Source organism: Eublepharis macularius, chromosome 3, assembly GCF_028583425.1.
Source record: "Eublepharis macularius isolate TG4126 chromosome 3, MPM_Emac_v1.0, whole genome shotgun sequence".
NCBI lineage: Eukaryota > Metazoa > Chordata > Lepidosauria > Squamata > Eublepharidae > Eublepharis > Eublepharis macularius.
Window position 1 is genome coordinate 172,528,108 of NC_072792.1, and position 20,146 is coordinate 172,548,253.

At 42.1% G+C, this 20,146-nt stretch overlaps 1 protein-coding gene across 1 annotated transcript in view; it reads right to left on the reverse strand.

The window, feature by feature from the left end:
* LOC129326327 (autocrine proliferation repressor protein A-like) overlaps positions 1–20,146 on the reverse strand; it is a 40,195-nt gene that overhangs the window by 13,393 nt on the left and 6,656 nt on the right. The window contains exon 2 of the mRNA XM_054974481.1: positions 8,134–8,240. Within this exon, the coding sequence (XP_054830456.1) occupies positions 8,134–8,240 (107 nt within the window). The remainder of the gene's footprint in view (positions 1–8,133; positions 8,241–20,146) is intronic.

Below are 20,146 nucleotides of genomic sequence, written 5' to 3' on the forward strand. Positions count from 1 at the left end.
CCATAACCCCAGGAACAGGCTGGCAAAGGCCAGCCCTCCCCCTTTGTTCCCTATGCTGGGAACTTCTAAACTCTCTTTCCCAGGGCAATTCTACACAGCCCAAGGGTGCCACAATGGTGGGCAAACTTCTGGGTGCCAACTTGTCCCTGGGAAAGAGCACCTGACCTGACACACAGACAACCACCCCCTGACACCCCCACCACCTACAGAGAAGCCTGGCCAGCCTGCCGTACTGTTTCCTATGATGGGAACCAACTGCACATCAAAGAATAAAACATGAACAACACAAAATAAATTTTTAAAAAAATATTTTATCACTTTCAAAGTACAAGTAGGCAAAGCATTATGACACCAGCAGTCCCCCACACAGAAAAATAACATGACTCACTTAACATCAGAGAATCACAAAAACACAATTTCTGTCAAAAACACTTTATTTCTTGAACAGCTTTAGGTTACACAGAAGGGGGGCACACCAAAGGGTATGCCAGAAGTATCTTACACAAAAATAACACAACTCACTTCACATTAAAGAATCACCCAAAAACACAATTGCTTTCAAAAACACATTATTTCTTTAACAATTTTAGGTTACACAGTAGGAGGGCACAACAGGGCATGAAAGCAGTGTACTACACAAAATAATACAGCCCACTTCACCTTTTTTGACAGCAATTGTGTTTGAGTGATTCTCTGATGTGAAGTGAGTTGTGTTATTTTTGTGTAGTAGACTGCTTTTACGCCCTGTTGTGCCTTCCTACTGTGTAACGTAAAGCAGTTAAAGAAATAAAGTGCTTTTGACAGCAATTTTTGGGGTGATTCTTTAATGTGAACTGAGTTGTGTTATTTTTGTGTAAGATACTGCTGCCATGCCCTTTGGTGTGCCCCCCTGCTGTGTAACCTAAAGCTGTTCAAGAAATAAAGTGTTTTTGACAGGAATTGTGTTTTTGTGATTCTCTGATGTTAAATGAGGTGTGTTATTTTTGTGAGGTGGAATGCTGGAATGCCCTTTGGTGTGCCCCCTGCTGTGTAACGTAAATGTTCAAGAAATAAAGTGTTTTCGACAGGAATTGTGTTTTTGTGATTCTCTGATCTTAATTGAGTCAAGTTATTTTTCTGTGTGGGGGACTGCTGGTGTAATGTGTCATAATGCTTTGCCTACTTGTACTTTTGAAAGTGAGAAATGTTTTTTTAAAAAACTTTGTGTGGTTCGTGTTTTATTCTTTGTTGTCCAGTTGGTTCCCATCATAGAGAACAATGGGGCTGGCCGGTCAGCCATCTCTGTAGGTGGTGGGGGAATTTGAGGGAGGGTGTCTGTGGTTCAGGTGCTCTTTCACAGGGACAAGCTGGCACTCAGAAGTGTGTCCACCATTGTGGCATCCCTGGGCTGTGCACATTTGCTCTGGAAAACAGAGTGTTATGGTTCACAGCATATGAAACAAAGGGACAAGGCTGGCCAGTCTGTTTCTGCGATTGTGTGGGGCTGCTGGGGCTGGATTTGGGCCTGTGAGGAGCTACTGTGGGGATTTGGATCTGTGTGTGACAGCTGGGGGAGAATTGGGTATGTGTGGGGCTGTAGGGGGTGGACTTTGAAGGCTGAGAGCACCTACTTTGGGAGGCCATGAAATGCCCCCCCCAAGTGGGAGCAGGCTGAGCCTTGGGGCTGAGCCTTGGTGGGGGGTGGGAGGAAAGGTAGGAGAAGGGCCCCTGAGGGTTGGAGGCATTTTGCATCCAAAATGCCACCCCTGGCAAGACAAGCCTCTGTTATTTCCCAGCTGGAAATAGTGGAGAAAGGGGAGGAAGAGCACCTACTTTGGGAGGCCCCCCAAGTGGGAGCAGGCTGAGCCTTGGTGGGGGGTGGGAGGAAAGGTAGGAGAAGGGCCCCTGAGGGTTGGGGGCATTTTGCATGCAAAATGCCACCCCTAGCAAGACAAGCCTCTGTTATTTCCCAGCTGAAAATAGTGCAGAAAGGGGGGGGGAAGAGCACCTACTTTGGGAGGCCATGAAATGCCCCCCCAAGTGGCAGCAGGCTGAGCTTTGGTGAGGGGTGGGAGGAAAGGTAGGAGAAGGGCCCCTGAGGGTTGGGGGGCATTTTGCATGCAAAATGCCCCCCCTAGAAAGACAAGCCTGCCTCTTCATTTTTCCCCCATAGGAAATAATGAAGAAGATTAGCAGCAGCAAGCTAAAAATACGTTCACATTTCCCTTTTTTAGGCGAGGATAGGGGGACCTGGTTTGGGGGGCCATAACATGGCTCCCCAAAGTCCAATCGGTCTGAAACTTGGGGGGTTGTTAGAGGGGAGTTAGAGGAAGGTCTCCACCAAGTTTGGCTTGATTTGGTGGGAAAATGCCTCCCCCAGGCTTCCGGGAAGCCTGGGGGAGGCTTTTTCTCATTGAAATGCATTACTAAAACAAGGTGAAATACTGAAACGTTTCGGAAATCACTGTTTCAGATTACCCGAAACATTTCAGGTTTTCTGAAATGTTTCAGGAAAACCCGAAATAACCCAAAACAGGTTTTTTCGGGGTTTTGGGGGGGTATCACATACCCGAATTGCACACCCCTAATTGTGAGTAAGCAATTTCAAAACCCTCTGGAAATTGGTGGGAAAAGAGTGAAAATAATGAAGGAACTTCCTAGGGGCGTTTTGTTGGAGAGGAAGAAATACAGAGAACTAGTACAAATGTTGAAAGAATTGAACATCAGATATAGATGGGAAATACCAGAAGGATTGAACTTTGAGTTTCATGAGACTAGAAGAATACTCAGATCTGGACAGGAGATGGAAATGTTTATAAAGGACTATGAAAAAGACTTACCCAAAAGGTCCAAAATTTGATTATGGAGTGCAAAATTATATCTTGGAATGTAAACGGACTAAATTCACCTTCGAAACGTAAAACTACTTTCCACTGGCTATCTAAACATCATTGTAATATAATTTGTTTGCAGGAGACACATATTAGGATACAGGACGTGAAATATTTAAAATTTGCTAAATTGGGGAAAGAATTTGCAGCGGCGTCAAAGCAGAAAAAAAGAGGAGTTGTTTTATATATTAAAGATGAGCTGCAACCGAAAGTGATTCTAAATGATCCGGAAGCTAGATATATAGCAGGGGAAATAATTTGGAATGCAAAGAAAATAATTTTGATTGGGATTTACGCACCAAATGGTGCTAAAGAGAACTTTTAAAAAGATTTACAGAACCAACTGGATGGACTGACATATGCTCAAATAATTCTGGCAGGTGATTTTAATGGAGTAACAAACTTGGGTGATGATAAAAAAACGAAAGGCGCTCATAAAAAAAGAGGACTTTTGCCAAAATCCTTTTTTGGAATTAAAGATCAGGAAAATTTGGAGGATGTTTGGAGAAGAAGTAACCCTAAAACAAAACAATATACATTTTACTCGGCAAGGCACTCAACACTATCAAGAATTGATATGATCTGGGCCTCTAAAGATCTGGCGGTATGGACTAAAGATGTGGAAGTAATGCCCAAAGTAGGCTCAGATCATAATCCAGTAATGTGGAAATTTGGGAAAGGCACCAAAAGACGAGGATGGAGGATAAATGAAGATCTGCTGCAATCAGAAGACAATATAATGCTACTACAAAGAGAGACCAAATTCTTTATACAATATAATTTAAATAAAGGTGTTTCGACTGACAAAGTATGGGATACCTACAAAGCAGTAATCAGAGGAACTTTAATGGATTTAAATACAAGAGACAAGAGAAGAAAAGAAGAAAAAACGCAAGAAATTATGGAAAAGATAAAGGCCAAAGAGTTACAATTAAAGAAAAGACCAGGGAAGAAGAGGTTGTATCAAGAAATAAAAATTCTGCAAGAACAGTTGAGAGTAATGAACAATAAAGAATTAGAGTGGGAATTGAAAAAATTGAACCAAAAATCATTTGAAGGCGCGAATAAACCTGGGAAATATTTAACGTGGCAATTGAAAAAGAAAAGGGAGAAAAAAGTAATAACTAAGTTTCAAGAGGATGGCAAGACGTTAATAGACCAACTGGCCATAAGCAGAGCCTTTTTTAAGTATTATGCAAAGTTGTATCAAAGGAAAGAAGTGGATTTGGATATTATTGACCAATATCTGAATAAGATCAACTTACCAATATTATCAGGAAAATGGAAGGAAAAATTAAATGCAGAAATAACGGAAATGGAAAGAGGCTATTCAGTCGACTAAGTTAGGGAAGGCACCAGGTCCAGATGGAATTACGGCTAGATTTTACAAATCATTGGAAAATGAACTGGCGCATTTTTTGAGAGAGGTAATGAATGGAATTTTAAAAGGACAAAAGATACCAGAGTCTTGGAATGAGGCCAATATATCATTGATTCCAAAAGAAAATCAAGATTTAAGTAACGTCAAGAATTATCGACCTATTTCATTGTTAAATAATGATTATAAAATTTTTGCAAAAATTTTGGCAGAGAGATTAAAGGACTGGTTAGTTGAGATTATTGCAGAAGAGCAAGCAGGGTTCCTTCCAAACAGGCAAATCAGAGACAATTTGAGAACTGTAGTAAATGCTATAGAATACTATGACAAACATTGTGAAAGGGAAGTTGGTTTCTTCTTTGTGGATGCAGAAAAAGCTTTTGACAATCTGAACTGGAATTTTATGTTTGCCACAATGGAAAGGTTGCAAATGGGAAAAGATTTCATACAAGCAGTAAAAGCAATATATAGAGACCAATGTGCGGCAATTGTTGTAAATGATGAGCTAACAAAAAAATGGGAAATAAGAAAAGGTACAAGACAGGGGTGCCCATTATCTCCATTGTTGTTCATTTTGATTTTGGAATTCTTATTGATTCAAATACGAGAAGATGAGGCTATAAGAGGCATAAGGATTAAATAATTTACCTACAAGGTTAGAGCTTTTGCAGATGATGTGATGGTCATAGTGGAAGACCCAATACAAAATATGCCAAAGTTGCTTGATAAGATAAAAGAGTTCGGAGATCTGGCTGGATTTTATGTTAATAAGAAGAAATCAAAGATACTATGTAAGAATATGACTAAACAAAAGCAGCAAGAATTAATGGAAATTACCGATTGTGAAGTAACACATAAAGTTAAATATCTTGGAATTGAGCTAACTGCAAAGAATATTGATTTATTTAAGAATAATTATGAAAAGCTATGGCAACAGATCGATAGAGATATGATTAAATGAAATAAATTAAATCTGTCATGGCTGGGAAGAATAGCGGTAGTTAAGATGAATGTGTTACCACAAATCATGTTTTTACTACAAACAATTCCAATCATTAGAGACACTAAACAATTTGAAAAATGGCAGAGGAAGATCTCTGACTTTGTGTGGGCAGGCAAGAAACCACGAGTAAAAATGAAAGTCTTGTGTGACGCTAAAGAAAGAGGTAGACTGCAATTGCCGAATATTAGATTATACCATGAAGCAATATGTCTAGTTTGGTTAAAAGAGTGGATGTCACTGAAAGATTGCAAGCTTTTAACATTGGAAGGTTATAAGAAGTTGTTTGGATGGCATGCCTACTTGTGGCAGGATAAAATAAAAGCTGACTCTATGTTTTTGCATCACTACATCAGAAGGAGCCTCTTCACGATCTGGAAAAAATATAAAAAATATTTGGGTGAAGGCATTCCCTCCTGGGTGGTACCGTTTGAAGTGATTGATGCGAGAGCTATTTACAACAAAGAACAATGTTTACCATATAAAGAGATATTGATTATGGAACAAAAAATGATAAGAATTAAATCGGAGGAAGAGTTATCTTCTTGTTATGGATGGTTCCAATATCCAGATCAGAGATCTTTTTAATTCGGATTGTTCAAAAGAAGGAATCAAATGGGAAAACTCAGAGTTGGAAGAGACTATACTACAAGAAAGCAAAAAGAAGATAGCAATACAGCACTTTTTGAAGAATGAAGAACATAGAAAAGACGGTTCAGTTTTTCATCACACTGGGTGACTAATTGGCGTTTGAACTTCTCAGGAAACACCTCAGTGGGCCGTTGTTCAGATGAGTCAGAGACTGCAGTCACTAAAAGTTCAGGATGTGTTTGCCAGGGCTGCTGGGACAAGGCTGTCTCTTTGTTGGCAGTGGCACAAGAGGAGGCAACAGGCAAACCTACATCATTGCTGCGCTTGGGTCTGAGGAGATGAGCAGGAGGTGGCCATTGCATCTGCGCCTCCTGGACAACCATTATCTAGATGAGTGGGAGGCAACGGTTGTCCCTTCTTCTTTGTTGTAAAGAGGACAGTCCAAGAACAAGTACAGTGGCCATTGCCTCTGTACCTCTTTGTGACAAGACACGTAATATGCAACTGCCAAAAGGAAGGACCTTCAGCTCAGTATATCCTGGTGCATCACAAGAAACAGGCTGTTCATAGGAGGTAGCTGATCACATGACATGGGCCAATCAGATAACATGGACTCCAGTTCAGTTTGGACCTCCCAGTGCACCTCTGAACTCATAAGAGCAGCAGACCCACAAGTTAGGATTGTTGGAATAGGCGACTCAGCCTGCCTTTGGACACTGGGGGATGCTGCATGTCTCTTTCAATGTAATCTATAAATCTAGCAATCTGCCACTCTCTTGTCTAAGGTGGGAACGCCTGCTGACTCCTCCTCTCTTGCCTTTGTGCCTCTTGGGAAATTTCAAACCTTCTGTAACGAAATGGTTGCCAGGGGTGAAATGAGTGCCAGTTGCTGTTATTCTGTCTTTAAAGAAAGGGGAGGAAATGTTCCCCATGAGGTCTGATGGGCTGTAGGGCCAGGGAGAGGCCTGCAGGAGTCTTGGTGTGGGACGCCCTTCTTCCTGGACTACAACTCCCAGCTGCCCCGGGCCAAGAAAGTGCAGGAAAAATAAGGGGTGGAGTCTGGATAGATAGACTCAGCCGATCCTGAGGGGGAAAAGGCAGTTAGTCACCTTCTTGGGTGAAGGAGACTCTCCTGCTGCTGGGTGAAACCCGGGTGCCTAGGCCCTAAATGTGGAGGGCCTGGGAGGCAGCAGAAAGGGAATAAAGAGAGTCACCCTTCTTGGTTGAAGAAGGAGAGGCTCCTGCTGCTGGGTGAAACCCGGGTGCCTAGGCCCTAAATGTGGAGGGCCTGGGAGGCAGCAGAAAGAAAATGTGAACCTTCCCTCAGACCACCACCCCTTAAGGTAGAGTAGGGAACAGTGTGGTAGGGAAAGCAGACGGCGGTTCTCTTCAGTTTGATTTTCTGCCCTATGAGTTCTGAACAGGGGGGTCTACCCCTATGTGTTGTGCCTTTACCTGCTTTGTATATAGTGCTCTGTATATAGTTATTAAATTATACTTTTTTGGAATATAAAGGACCTTGTGGTGCTCTGACTACATAAGCTCCCCCACTTGCCATGCTACAGGAAGGGAGGGAGCCCAGGAGAACTGATCAGGCCAGACCTTGGTGGGTTGCCAATTCTCCAGGGCCCACCCAAAGATTGGGGAATTCACTTCCCAGTAGTGAAATTCAGCCAGAGGGGTCTCACTGCCCCTCAGTCAGGCGGTGTACAATTCAGTGAGTGGTGGCAGCAATGAAGAAGGTGAGCCATGACCACCAGGGACGGTGGGAGGTGGATAGCGGGGCTAGCAGGCCATTGACGGCGGCTCAGTTGCCCGGACTGAGAACCAGTGCCCGTTCCGCCACACCTTCCATCATGTTCTTTCCAAAGCAAAAAGATGTAAAGCCACCATGCTCCTTATGGAGCCCTTCCCTTCTTTTTGTCCACAAACCCACACCTACAACCTTGCTGCCTAGTTTCAGGCCATGGTATTAGAATAGGGAATGTAACTCTTTAGATTAGGATCTTTCCCTTCTTATTTCCAGAAGATATTGCTATGGAAGAAATCTGATACAATAAACTGTAAGTTCTATCTTTCTATGAATTTTGTCTGAGGATTAATTAATGCACGTTTGTAAGGGTTTAAACGCTACTGACTAAATTGCTCTGCTATGATACTCTGCTTACTAAACCAAAACCAAACTAAAAATACATAATTCCTAACAAGGATGACATGAAAATACAAGCAATTCCTGAAAGAGATTGTTTTTGGTTTCAGTAGCCAGCCGTAGAGGACACAAATTGAAGTGTTACCTTGACCATCGGGAATTGCGCAAGCCAATGCGGGGGTGTAGCTGAGTCATTCATAAACCTCCACCAGGAATATGCCATTATATCATATCCTGTAATATTCTCCCATCCTAATGGGTGTTTCTGGAACAATCAACAAAAGACCCACACATGATAAATTACTTTTAGGGAAAAAAATTAAGATTTCCTAGCTGGATATTTAAAAGATATTGGTCCCTCTGTCCTGAACATGGATGGCCAGGCTAGCCCAATCTCGTCAGCTCTTGGAAGCTAAGCAGGGTTAGCCCTGGTTAGTACTTGGATGGGAGACCATACTGAAGTACAGGGTCTCCATACAGAGGCAGGCTATTGATAACCACGTTGGAATGTTGCTTGCCTTGAAAACCCTACGAGGCTGCCTTAAGTCACCTGGGATGCTAGCATTTTCCACCAACACCCAAGTGCTGCTGAGCAGCCTGAATACCCCAGACCAGACCAGGCTCCTCAGACCTTGTAAACTAAGCAAGGTTGGCCTTGGTCAGAACTTGTATGGGAGACTGCCAAGGAAGTTGAGGTTTGCTATGCAAAAGCAAGCAACTGCAAACCTGCTCTGTTCATCTATTGCCTTGAAAGCCTCTCAAAGGGTTGCCATAAGTTGGCTGCTACTTGATTGTCCCTTACACACACATTGGTCCCTCAGGTGGGATGTCATCGTAAAGGTCTTTTCCACTGGAGCATGACAGTGAAAATGACTCTGCTGCAATGAAATTGAAGAATAGAGCAGTAGATCCACTCGCTGATTTGGACAATAGAGGGAAGTTTTAGCACAGACGATGCCTTCAGTACTTACATAGAAGGTGAGTGGCTGGATGGGAACCGGCCTCAGCAATGCTACAACCCTGCAAGAGACAACAGTCACCTCCTGGTTGAGTACAAAGTGGGCCCTCAGCCAATTGGTTTTAAAATGAAAGGCAGAATCTTTCTCAATACATGACAGTGGGGGACAACTTGAAGTGGCATAATATGAAGTTCCTTATCATCCAGCCTGTAATGCTTTCAAGTAAATGTGTGTATGTGTCTTTAAGTGCTGGGTGTTAGATAGGTGAAGAGTGGGGGTGAGAGAGGGATGAGTGAGTGATATGATTGGTTGGTGACAGTGTGTGGGTGGAGTGAATGAAGTTTTAGACTGAGAGTGGAGAAAGAACAGTCAGTCAGAAGGAAGCAGGCTAGCTGTGTGCTGCCTGAGTATGTTGAAGTTTTTATGAGAGAAATAAAACCTGTATGCAACCTGAAGTGAGCATGTTTGTGAAAGAATTCTCAGTCAGGGAAAGAGAGGCCAGCTGTGGGCTGCCTGAGCAGGTTTAATATTTCTGTGAATAATAGTCAGAAAAAAGCAGGCAAGCTGTGTGCAGCCTGAGTAAATTTAAGCAGTTCTAAGAAAAATATTCAGTCAGGGCAAGAGAGGCTAGCTGTGTGCTGCCTGAGCAGGTTTAAGCATTTCTGTGAGAGAAATATTGAGTTAGAGAAAGAGGCTAACTGTGTGTGAAGCCTTAGAAGAGTTCTATATGAATGAGTTTAAATGAAGTAACTTTAAGAACAGAGACCTACTTTTATGAAACTGATACACTTCTTGAAAAAATAAAAGTTTATTTTGTTTTGTTATATCCCAGAGTAGCTGTCATTGCTATATCCTATTCCTATCCTCTGGGCCACATAGAACCACGAAGGAGCCTGACGCTTAGGAATGTTACGAAAGGGAAAACTTAAATAAAATATATTGTCGAAGGCTTTCACGGCCAGAGAATGATGGTTGTTGTGGGTTTTCCGGGCTGTATTGCCGTGGTCTTGACATTGTAGTTCCTGACGTTTCACCAGCAGCTGTAACTGGCATCTTGGGATATAATATCCCTGGTGGCAGCAAACTACCCAGAGGGTGTTAAGGGAAAGATAAAAGGCAAAATCTACCCAAGAGAAAATAAGGGTCATGATAAGTGGTGGCAACAGTGGGATTTCAAAATCCTGAAGAGGAGAACGTTTTTTAAGTGGGATATAATAGCCTGGGATGAAGGAACATTCTAAGAGAAAGGCATTCTGAAGGGACAGATAGCCAAAGAGACAGAATGTTCAGTTAAATCCTATGAGGAATATAGAACTGTTATAAAGGAAAGACACAGAAGAACTAATAGGATTTATAAGAGAGAACACAATCTGCTGAATTTTAGTAAAATTGTAGCAGGAAATACAAGTAAAAGAGAGAGAAATGGCAGCGTTTATGGGGATGAAAAAGGAAGCTCTGGTTCAGAAGTGCAATGAATTAAATTTACCTCATGAGGGGGAAAGTGTAGAAGAACTGAGAGTTATACTGATACAGAGCAGTGCAGAGCCTAGTAGAACTGCAGAGAAGAGAAACCTTGGCGGAATGTATAATCCAAGTCCAGAATATTTCGAGTTTCTGAAGAAACAAAAACAGTTTGAGATGGAAAAGTGGAATGAACAAAAGCCGCTTGAAAAGGAAAAGTTGAAAGTTAAAGCAGAACAAAAATAGCTTGAATGGGAAAAGCGGAAAGCTGAAATGGAACTTAGAGTTCAAGAGATGGAAAGGCAAACCAGTTTGGAAGCTGAAAGATTACAATTAGAAAGAGAGAGACTTAAGAATGGGGACAAAAAGGAGGGAAACTCTGAACCCAGAGATGATTTAACCCCGAGTTACCCCAAAAGATTTTATGGGATTTTATGAGAAGATCCACAAATTTTCCTGTCCACTTTTGAAAGATCTGCTCAGAACTGTGGAATCCCAAAGACACAATATATGAAGTATTTACCCAGCTTAATTAGAGGGGAATTGGCTGAGATATACAACACATTTCCCTCAGATAAACCTGTTATTTATGCCGAATACAAAGAGGCAGTATATGACAGATTTAGGCTAGGTGCTGATTACTTCAGAAAGAAATTTAGAATCCTAGTACCTCAGAAAGAGAAGTCATTTAAGTCTTTTAGTGCCAAACTGACAGACTATTTTGATAAGTGGATTTCATCTGCCAAAACTAACTCTAAAGAAAGGATAAGGGATCTAATGATTTTGGATCAGTTTTTATTTCAACTTCCTTCAGAGATCAGACTTCTGGTTACAGACAAGCTTCCAGAGAATGTCAACCAAGCATCAGAATGGGCAGATAGATTAACACTTAATAGAGGAGGTTGGGATCAGAAAGACTATTCTTATAAACCAGAGTTTAAATCAAGTAAAGGACAAGAGGGAGAAAGGAAAGGAACATATGAGAGAGCTGAGACTATACAAAGTCAGGATAAAAATACAGAAAGAAACCAAGATAGATACTGGAATGATAGAAGATGTTTTGTATGTGGTCTGAAAGGGCATTTAGCTTACAAACATCTAAAGAACCAATCCAAGAACACAACACTTGAGCATGTATGAAGGGTCACTAGAACTAACGCAAAGAATCAGAGTGAAGAAACTAGAAATTCCAAAAGCTCAACAAACACAAATGAAACATCCAGTAAGAACACTGCCTTACCCATAAACACTGAAGAAACAGTTTGGCCCTTTTCACACTAGTTACGCGAACACACAATGACGCGGAACATCGTGCTACGAACATGGAAAATCACAATATTCCTCATCGTCACGCATTTGCGTAAGTAGTGTGAAAAGGGCCTTTATTTGCATGGGGTAAAGATAGATAAGGTTGCACAGGATACTGAACTGAGAGAGGTGGTACAAAGAAATGGAAGAGATACTTTAGCCATTCTAGACACGGGAGCCTCAGTAACACCGGTCAGGGAGTATTTCGTTGATAAGAAAAACCTGATACCAGATAAGCAAATATCCTTGCAAGGTGTGTGGGGAAATTCTAAAAGAGTGCCTCTAGCCCAGCTAAAAATTAACTGGAGAGGAAAAGAAGACTATTTTCCTGTAGCAGTTTTTAAAGAACAGAAAATACCAGTAGTATTGGGAAGAGAGGTAATGGGAGCAAAGGCAAGAATTCAAATATGCACTGACTCCAATGATTTTCCACAAGTTGAAGCCAGGGGAGCAAAGGACAAGCCCCTAGGTATCTTGGCAACAGACACAATTGATACATTGCAGGAGGGGAAAAGAGAGACACAAACTCCTGTTAGTAGTACTGCTGAAATGTCCCAAGAAAAAGGAGGCATAAATAAAAACTCTGAGGAGTTTAAAAGAAAAATTATGAAGGATCCTGAGTTAAAGGACATAAGAGAGAGAGCCAGGCAAAATGAGATTAATGCAGAAAAAGACATTTTTGTGTGGGAAAATGAGCTGTTACAGAAAAGGATTACTAACCTAAAGGTAACTTGTGGAAAAATAGATACATCAGAGCAAAAAAACCTCTTATCTGGATATGGAAAATAGAACGCCTGGCATTGCCACCTGTTCCACGCATGATCCTGGACGGGTGAAAGTGGAAGGCGGGCATTGTCACATGGCTCCACACGTGATCCTGGCTAGGTGAAGGAGGGGGGGCAGGCATTGCCACATGCTCCACTTCTGATCCCAGTCAGGTGAAGGTGGAGGGCTGGTATTACCGCCTGCTTCACTCCTGATCCCAGCTGGGTGAAGGTTGGGAGTGGGCATTGCCACTTGCTCTGCTCCTGATCCTGGACGTGTGAAGGCAGGGGGTGAGTACTGCCACCTGCTCCATGCCAGGTCCCAGCCGGGTGAAGGTGGGGGCGGGCATTTACCCCTACTCTGCTCCTGAGCCCAGCCGGGTGAATGTGGGGGGCGGTTATTGCCACCTGTACCACTCCTGATCCCAGCCTGGGTTTCCTACTGCAGGAGCACCTTCTGGAGGCACACCAGGGTAGGAAGTGAGTTGTCTGGAACTTGCTAACTCTTATATATAGTAGGATCTTTTTCCTTCTGGGTCCATGAAGCTTTGTACTCCCCTTGAACGCCTGACTGTTTAAAAATCGAATGTGTAGTTAGTCTTAGTGTTCTGGCAAAAACCTTTTGACTTTTTTAGGGTTAGAGTTAGAGCAATAAAAGAAGGATCATTCTCTTTGCATTAGACCTGATCAAGTTCCATTGTGAGGGCATAAAAGCAGCCACTCTGCATGAGACAAATGGTTCATCCTGTCCAGCAGCCAGTTTTTACACAACTGCCAACCAGATATTACTGAAGATCCTGAAGGCAAGCAGGGCATGGAGACCTCCTGCTGCTATTGCACCAGCAGCTGATACTGAGAGGTACGTGCGAGCCCTGTTTGTTACCCATGGCTAACAGCCATTTGTGGACTTCTTCTTTATGGCAGACCGGTCTACACCCCTCTCTAAGCCATCTAAGCTAGGGAAAAGCGATACACCTTGTGGCAGTGACCTAAGATAGGATGGGATAGTTTATTTTCTTCACAGGCTCTTTTACGTACGATCTGGATTTAGTTGCCAAAGTGGCCAGTTCCATCTCGGAGAAAATAGAACTTGAAGTCAGCTTATCCATTTGTCCAGGATCAATTATGAGGAGACACGATGGTTTCTTAAAAAACGTTCTCGCAGGCACAAAAATTATCAGTTGATGCTCCCAAACTGGTTTGTCCACTTCAGATTCTGGGAAGAGAAACACAGGATTCTGCCCTCAGACTCCTCAGAATTCCCATCAACTGTCTTACCCATTGAAAAAACCGCCCCTCATATCATGTAGAAAACAGGGCCATAAATAATTTCCCCCCTTGGAAGTACAAAACACTGAACCCCCCCCCCACACACACACCCCTTACAACCTTCACACACACCTTACACCCCTCACACACTTTAAATCTTTGGTGGGGGGGGGAGAGTTGTCAAAGGAAAAAGTACTGGGGAAAGATGATTTTAAAAAATGACTCCTCCCCAAACTGCCCTTTAATCAGTGAAACATCCAACTGCTGTATGATCTAGCAATGTATTCCAATGGTTAAAATTATTTTTGTTATCCACTTTGAAAAGATATTTGAGAATGAAAAGATTATATACTCTCTCTCAACATAAACGCTATAAAAGTGTGAAGATACAAATGGGAACAAGCCAAGTGCAGTCTCATCTACAAAAACCTCAGAAGAGCTCTTCTGGATCAGACCAGAGGTCTGTCTAGCCCAGGGCCCTGTTTCAAATCCGGAAGAGGCAACAAACACAGCATAGAGGCTAAGGTCTTCCTTGATTTTGTTCTCAGCACAGGCATTTAACAGTGTACAGCTTCTGAATGTGGAGGATCAATTTAGTCCTCATGTAGGGTTGCCAGGTCTCCTTACCCTCCTGGTGGGAGGAGGTAACCAAGTGCTTACCTTCTTGATGCTCCTGGGATGCTCCTCACACTAGCACAGTGACATCACTTCCCAGAAGCGACATCATTACACACAGTTGCGGAGCACACTGGGTCTTTGCAGTGAGCCAGTTGGGGCCCACAATTAGTCCACTGCAAAGTGCAGGAGGGCTCTCAGAGTGGAGCGATGACATCAGTGACGTCGTTGCAGTGGCCCTGGGAGTATGCCTAGGAGGCTCATTCCCCACCTTTCCTCCGTGAGGGAGTCCCCCACCCCCACAAGGGAATAGGATCCCTATCCTCATGGCTAGTAGCCACTGATGGATCTCTTCTCATGGATCTGTCTAAGCCACTTTAAAGCCAGCAGCCTAATTTCAACTTAAATCATTCCACCTCATTTTTTTTCTCCAGCTAATCAGAGTCCATCTAAGTGGAGCCAAGCCCCTGAAGGAGCAGATTCACAGCCTGGGGTAGGTGCACTGTTCTGGTCTATAGTGGGAGGCTCGGTCTCTTCTTGGCATGTAGCACACCTTTTATAATTTTGCCTGCTACAGATGAGAGCGGAACCACAAGTAACAAAAGGCACAGGTTGGACACTTGTCAGCTTCCCTCAAGTTTGGATGGGAAATGTAGGCAGCTTGGCGGAATGTTGGACAAGTGACCGTTGAAAACTCCATTGGACAGCAGTCGGAGAGCCAAGCTGCAAGACTAGGATGCCTACATTTCCCATGTCTAGTTAAAAGTGGCAGGATTCTAGGCTGGAGAACTGCGTTTGATTCCCCACTCCTCCACTTGGAGCCAGCCGGGAGACCTTGGGTCAGTCACAGCTCTCTCAAAGCTCTCTCAGCCCCACTCATCTCACAGGGTGATTGCTGTGAGGATAATAACAACACACTTGTACACCATTCTGAGTGGGTGTTAAGTTGTCCTGAACGGCAGTATAAAAATCAAATGTTGTTGTTATTGATCATCCACACTCTGATCACCCCCAGTTTAGATTACTGGACCTCGTTTTATGTGGGACTGCCTTTCAAAAGAGTCTAGAAACTTCAACTGGTCCACAATGCAGCAGCGAGGCTACTGTCTGGGGCAGATATGAAGATAGAATCACTCCTAGGTAGAACGATTTGCATTGGCTTCCTGTCTGTTTTTAGGGTCAATACAAATTGATCCTAATTGTTATTAGGGGTGCCACTGACTTCCAGTAATAGGGCTCCTTTCTATCCTCCCAGGTCACTGCTGCTCCTAAATGATAGTCAAATCATAAAGTGTCACTGCAACACAGTGATGGCACTTCTGGTTTGGGGGCCAGAAATGATATCACTAGCGCTTTACACTGCCAGATCCTCAAAGCCTGGCCACTCTAATTATTACCTTTAAGGCTTTAAATGGTTTACGGCCAGGGTTCTTGATGGATCACATCCTTCTGAGCTGTCCAGCACACAAGACACTCCTCACAAGTCCCGCTCTCTGTGCCTCTGTCTGCAGAGGTGAGGTGGGTGGCAACCACAGACATGGCTTTTTCCAGTGTGGCACCTCACGTGTATAATGCCATTCCCTCTGAGGCTCAGTAGGCATCTATCCTACTCCCTTCTAGGTGCCATGCCCAAACATTTCTTTTTATCCAGGTTTTTAATTAAGGGGCTGATCTTTAAACATAGTATGTATCGTCTGCTTCTAGCCTGCGACCTGTTTTATGAGACTCACTTTAAGCTGCTAAATGTTTTATGTTATTTTTAACAACAACAATAACAATAGTGTGCTTATATATCACTCTTCTAGAAAGATTAATGCCACATTAAGAAAGGTGAATAGTGTTATTATTATCCCCACAATACAGCTAGGGAACTGGCGGAACTCTTATCTAGAGAACTGGGTTTCATTCCCCACTCCTCAACTGGATGACCTTGGGTCAGTCACAGCTCTCTCAGAGCATTCTCAGCTAGACATGGGCATGAACAGGGGAAAAAAAACCCAACACCCTGTTTGTGGTTCGTTGCCATCCATGAAAAATGAACAATGAACATGGACAAACATGACCTGTACCCAAACATGTTTGTTGTCCGTTGTTCATGGAGGCCAAAACCCCCACCCAGGGCCAGGGCGCCCATTGAGGCCAGGTAGGCAGTGGCCTCAGGGCGCGGGGTGCTAGAGGGGGCGCCGGAGGAGGCATGGGGGGTGGGAGTGCATGCCATGGAGCTGCAGCCTCCCAGCCCTCCCGCCCCATGTTGCCACTGCTGCCAGCACACACCCCCGGCCGGGTGCAGCAGCCGTGGGTAGGCATCTCTGGTGGCGCAGGGCAACTGAGTGGGAGAGCTCAGAGGCCACCTGTGCGCCATCCCAGCCGCCAGCCGAAGTGATCAGGCTGGCACGCGCATGCACCCGTGATGATATCACACATGACATCATCATGCAGGCCAGTGCAAATGTGTGTGTGCACGCGCAGGGGCGCCCGGCTCGCTGGCTCCTGTGGGTGCCAAAAACCCTGGTGCTGCTGCTGCCCCCCACCCCCTTGCCCCCCCTCAAACCCACTTACCTGGCCCAATCCGCACAAGAACAAATGACAGAAATACTGGCAGAATTTTTACATAAAGAATCAGAAGAAATATCAATAAATATCGATCTCGCATATAGAATTAATTCAGCTTTTGCACAACGTAAGAAAATACCAAGAGATATTATTGTCCAACTAGTAACAAAGAGAATGAAAGAAGAAATTATCAAAAGGCATTTTGAAGAGCCCTTAACAGTGGACGGAAACAGAATTCAGGTTATGAAAGAAATGCCAAAAGGCATTCTCTAGGAGAGGAAAAAATACAGAGAATTGACCCAGAAATTAAGAGGAAAGGATATCAGGTATAGATGGGAACTACCAGAAGGATTGAGTTTTTACTATAAAGCCTTAAGAGTCATCATCAAAACAAGAGAGCAGATGGAAAAAAATTTTGAGGAAAATGCAGAAGATTTTCGCAGAACATTAATATAGTAACACAATGGAAAACAAATTAATATCGTGGAATGTAAATGGACTAAACTCACCCCAAAAGAGAAAAACAATTTTTCATTGGCTAAAAAAACAAAATTGCAATATAATTTGTTTACAAGAGACTCATATTAAAGATCAAGATATTAAATACCTAAAAAATAAACAATTAGGAAAAGAATATATATCATCGTCGAAGCAAAAGAAAAAAGGAGTAGTGATCTATATTAAAGAGACTATAGATTCTAAATTAATCTTTCAAGATCAGAATGGAAGATATATGGCTGTGGAAATTAATGTAAATGCCAAAAAAACATTGGTAATAGGTCTTTATGCACCTAATGGTGCAAAAGACCAATTTTATAGAGAAATAATGGACAAACTGGATCAGGACTCTTATGAACAGATGATAATGGTAGGAGACTTTAATGCTGTCATGGATTTACAGATGGACAGGAAGATTAAAGGAGGCAACAAGAAATCTGGAAAGCTGCCAAAAGTATTTTTCGACTTGGTCCAGCAAGAACAACTTGAGGATGTATGGAGAAAAGAAAATCCTGAAGCCAAAGACTTTACATACTACTCCGCGAAGCATTTATCATTTTCAAGAATTGACATGATCTGGACATCAAAAGAGCTGGCTTTAAATACAAAAAAAGTGGAAATTCTGCCTAGGGTGAGTTCAGATCATAATCCAATATTATGGAAAGCAACAATGGGTCGGAGAAAGTTAAGATGGAGAATAAATGAAGATTTACTACAAAATCAGGACAATTTGAACAATTTGATAGAGGAAACAAAGCAATTTTTTCGAATAAATAACAGTAATGAAGTTTCAGTCCAGATGGTATGGGGACACATATAAGGCAGTAATAAGAGGAAATTTAATTTTCTTAAATTATAAGGACAAGAAAAGAAAGCAACAGAAATGGCAAGAAATTCAAGAGAAATTGTACCAAAAAGAACAGGAGTTAAAGAAAAAACCTGGGAAAAAATCAATAAGACAGGAAATCAAAATACTGCAAGAGCAAGTAAGAGCCATTAGGAACAAGGAATTGGAATGGAAGTTAAAAGCATTAAAACAGAAGTCATTTGAAGGTGCAAACAAACCAGGAAAGTACCTAGCCTGGCAACTGAAGAAGAAAAAAGAGCGGGAAATTGTTAGCAAGATAATTGAGGAAGGAAAGGAATTGAAGGATCATCAAGCAATTAAACGGGCCTTCTCTAAATATTATGCAAAATTATTTCAAAGCAAGGCAGTGAATTTGGAAGAAATAGATCGATATTTCCAAAAAATTGACCTACCAAAAATATCAGAAGAAATGAAACAGAGACTGAATGCTCCAGTAACAGAGGAAGAAATTTTACAAGCAATAGAAGCAGCAAAGATTGGAAAAGCACCAGGTCCGGATGGGATCACAGCTAAATTTTATAAAGCAATGAAGGAAGAACTTATACCGATATTAAAAAATATAATGAAAGATATACTTCAAGGAAAAGGTCTTCCAGACACATGGAATGAAGCAAATATTGCTTTGATCCCAAAAGAATCACAAGACTTGACAGACGTGAAAAATTATAGGCCAATTTCGCTTATAAACAATGACTATAAAATAATGGCATGAATACTAGCAGACAGACTTAAAATATGGTTAAAGGACTTTATAGGAGAAGATCAGGCTGGATTCCTACCAAATAGACAATTAAAAGATAATTTGAGAGTGGTTATAAACGCCATTGAATATTTTGATAAACGACCTGACAAAGAAGTAGGCTTCTTCTTTGCGGATGCAGAGAAGACCTTTGACAACCTGAACTGGGATTTTATGTATGCAACAATGGAAAAGATGGATTTAGGCAAAGAATTTATAGAAGCAGTGAAAACAATATATAAGGAACAAAGAGCAACACTCTGTGTCAATGACGACCTGATAGAAAGGTTTGAAATAAGGAAAGGTACAAGACAAGGATGCCCACTATCACCGCTGTTATTTGTGATGGTCTTAGAAATATTACTAAAGCAGATCAGAGAAGATGACGACATAAAAGGAATAAAAATAATGGGATCTTCTTACAAGCTAAGAACTTTTGCAGACGACGTGATGTTTATAGTAGAAGATCCATTACAAGCTATGCCAATACAAGCTATGCCAATGAGAGAATCCATTACAAGATCCATTACAAGCTATGCCAAAACCAAAACCATTACAAGATCCATTACAAGCTATGCCAATGAGAGAATCAAGGAATTTGGAGATCTGGCAGGTTTTTATATAAACAAAAAGAAGTCAAAAATAATAACCAAGAATATGACCAAAAAGAAGCAACATGAACTGAGTGAATTAACAGAGTGTGAAGTCGTACATAAGACTAAATATCTGGGAATAGAGCTAACAACGAAAAATATTGATTTATTTAAGAACAACTATGAAAAGCTTTGGACACAAATAGAAAGGGATATGATAAAATGGAATAAGTTAAACCTATTGTGGTTAGGTCGAATTGCCACAGTTAAGATGAATGTGTTACCTAGAGTGATGTTCCTAATGCAGACAATACCGATTATAAAAGACAAAAAACAATTTGAAAAATGGCAGAAGAAAATATCGGAATTTGTGTGGGCAGGAAAGAAACCAAAAGTAAAAATGAAAGTTCTTTGTGATGCCAAAGAAAGGGGCGGAATGCAGTTACCTGATCTTCGACTTTATCATGAAGCAATATGCCTTGTTTGGCTAAAAGAATGGGTGTCTTTAACCAATCATAAATTTGGAAGGCT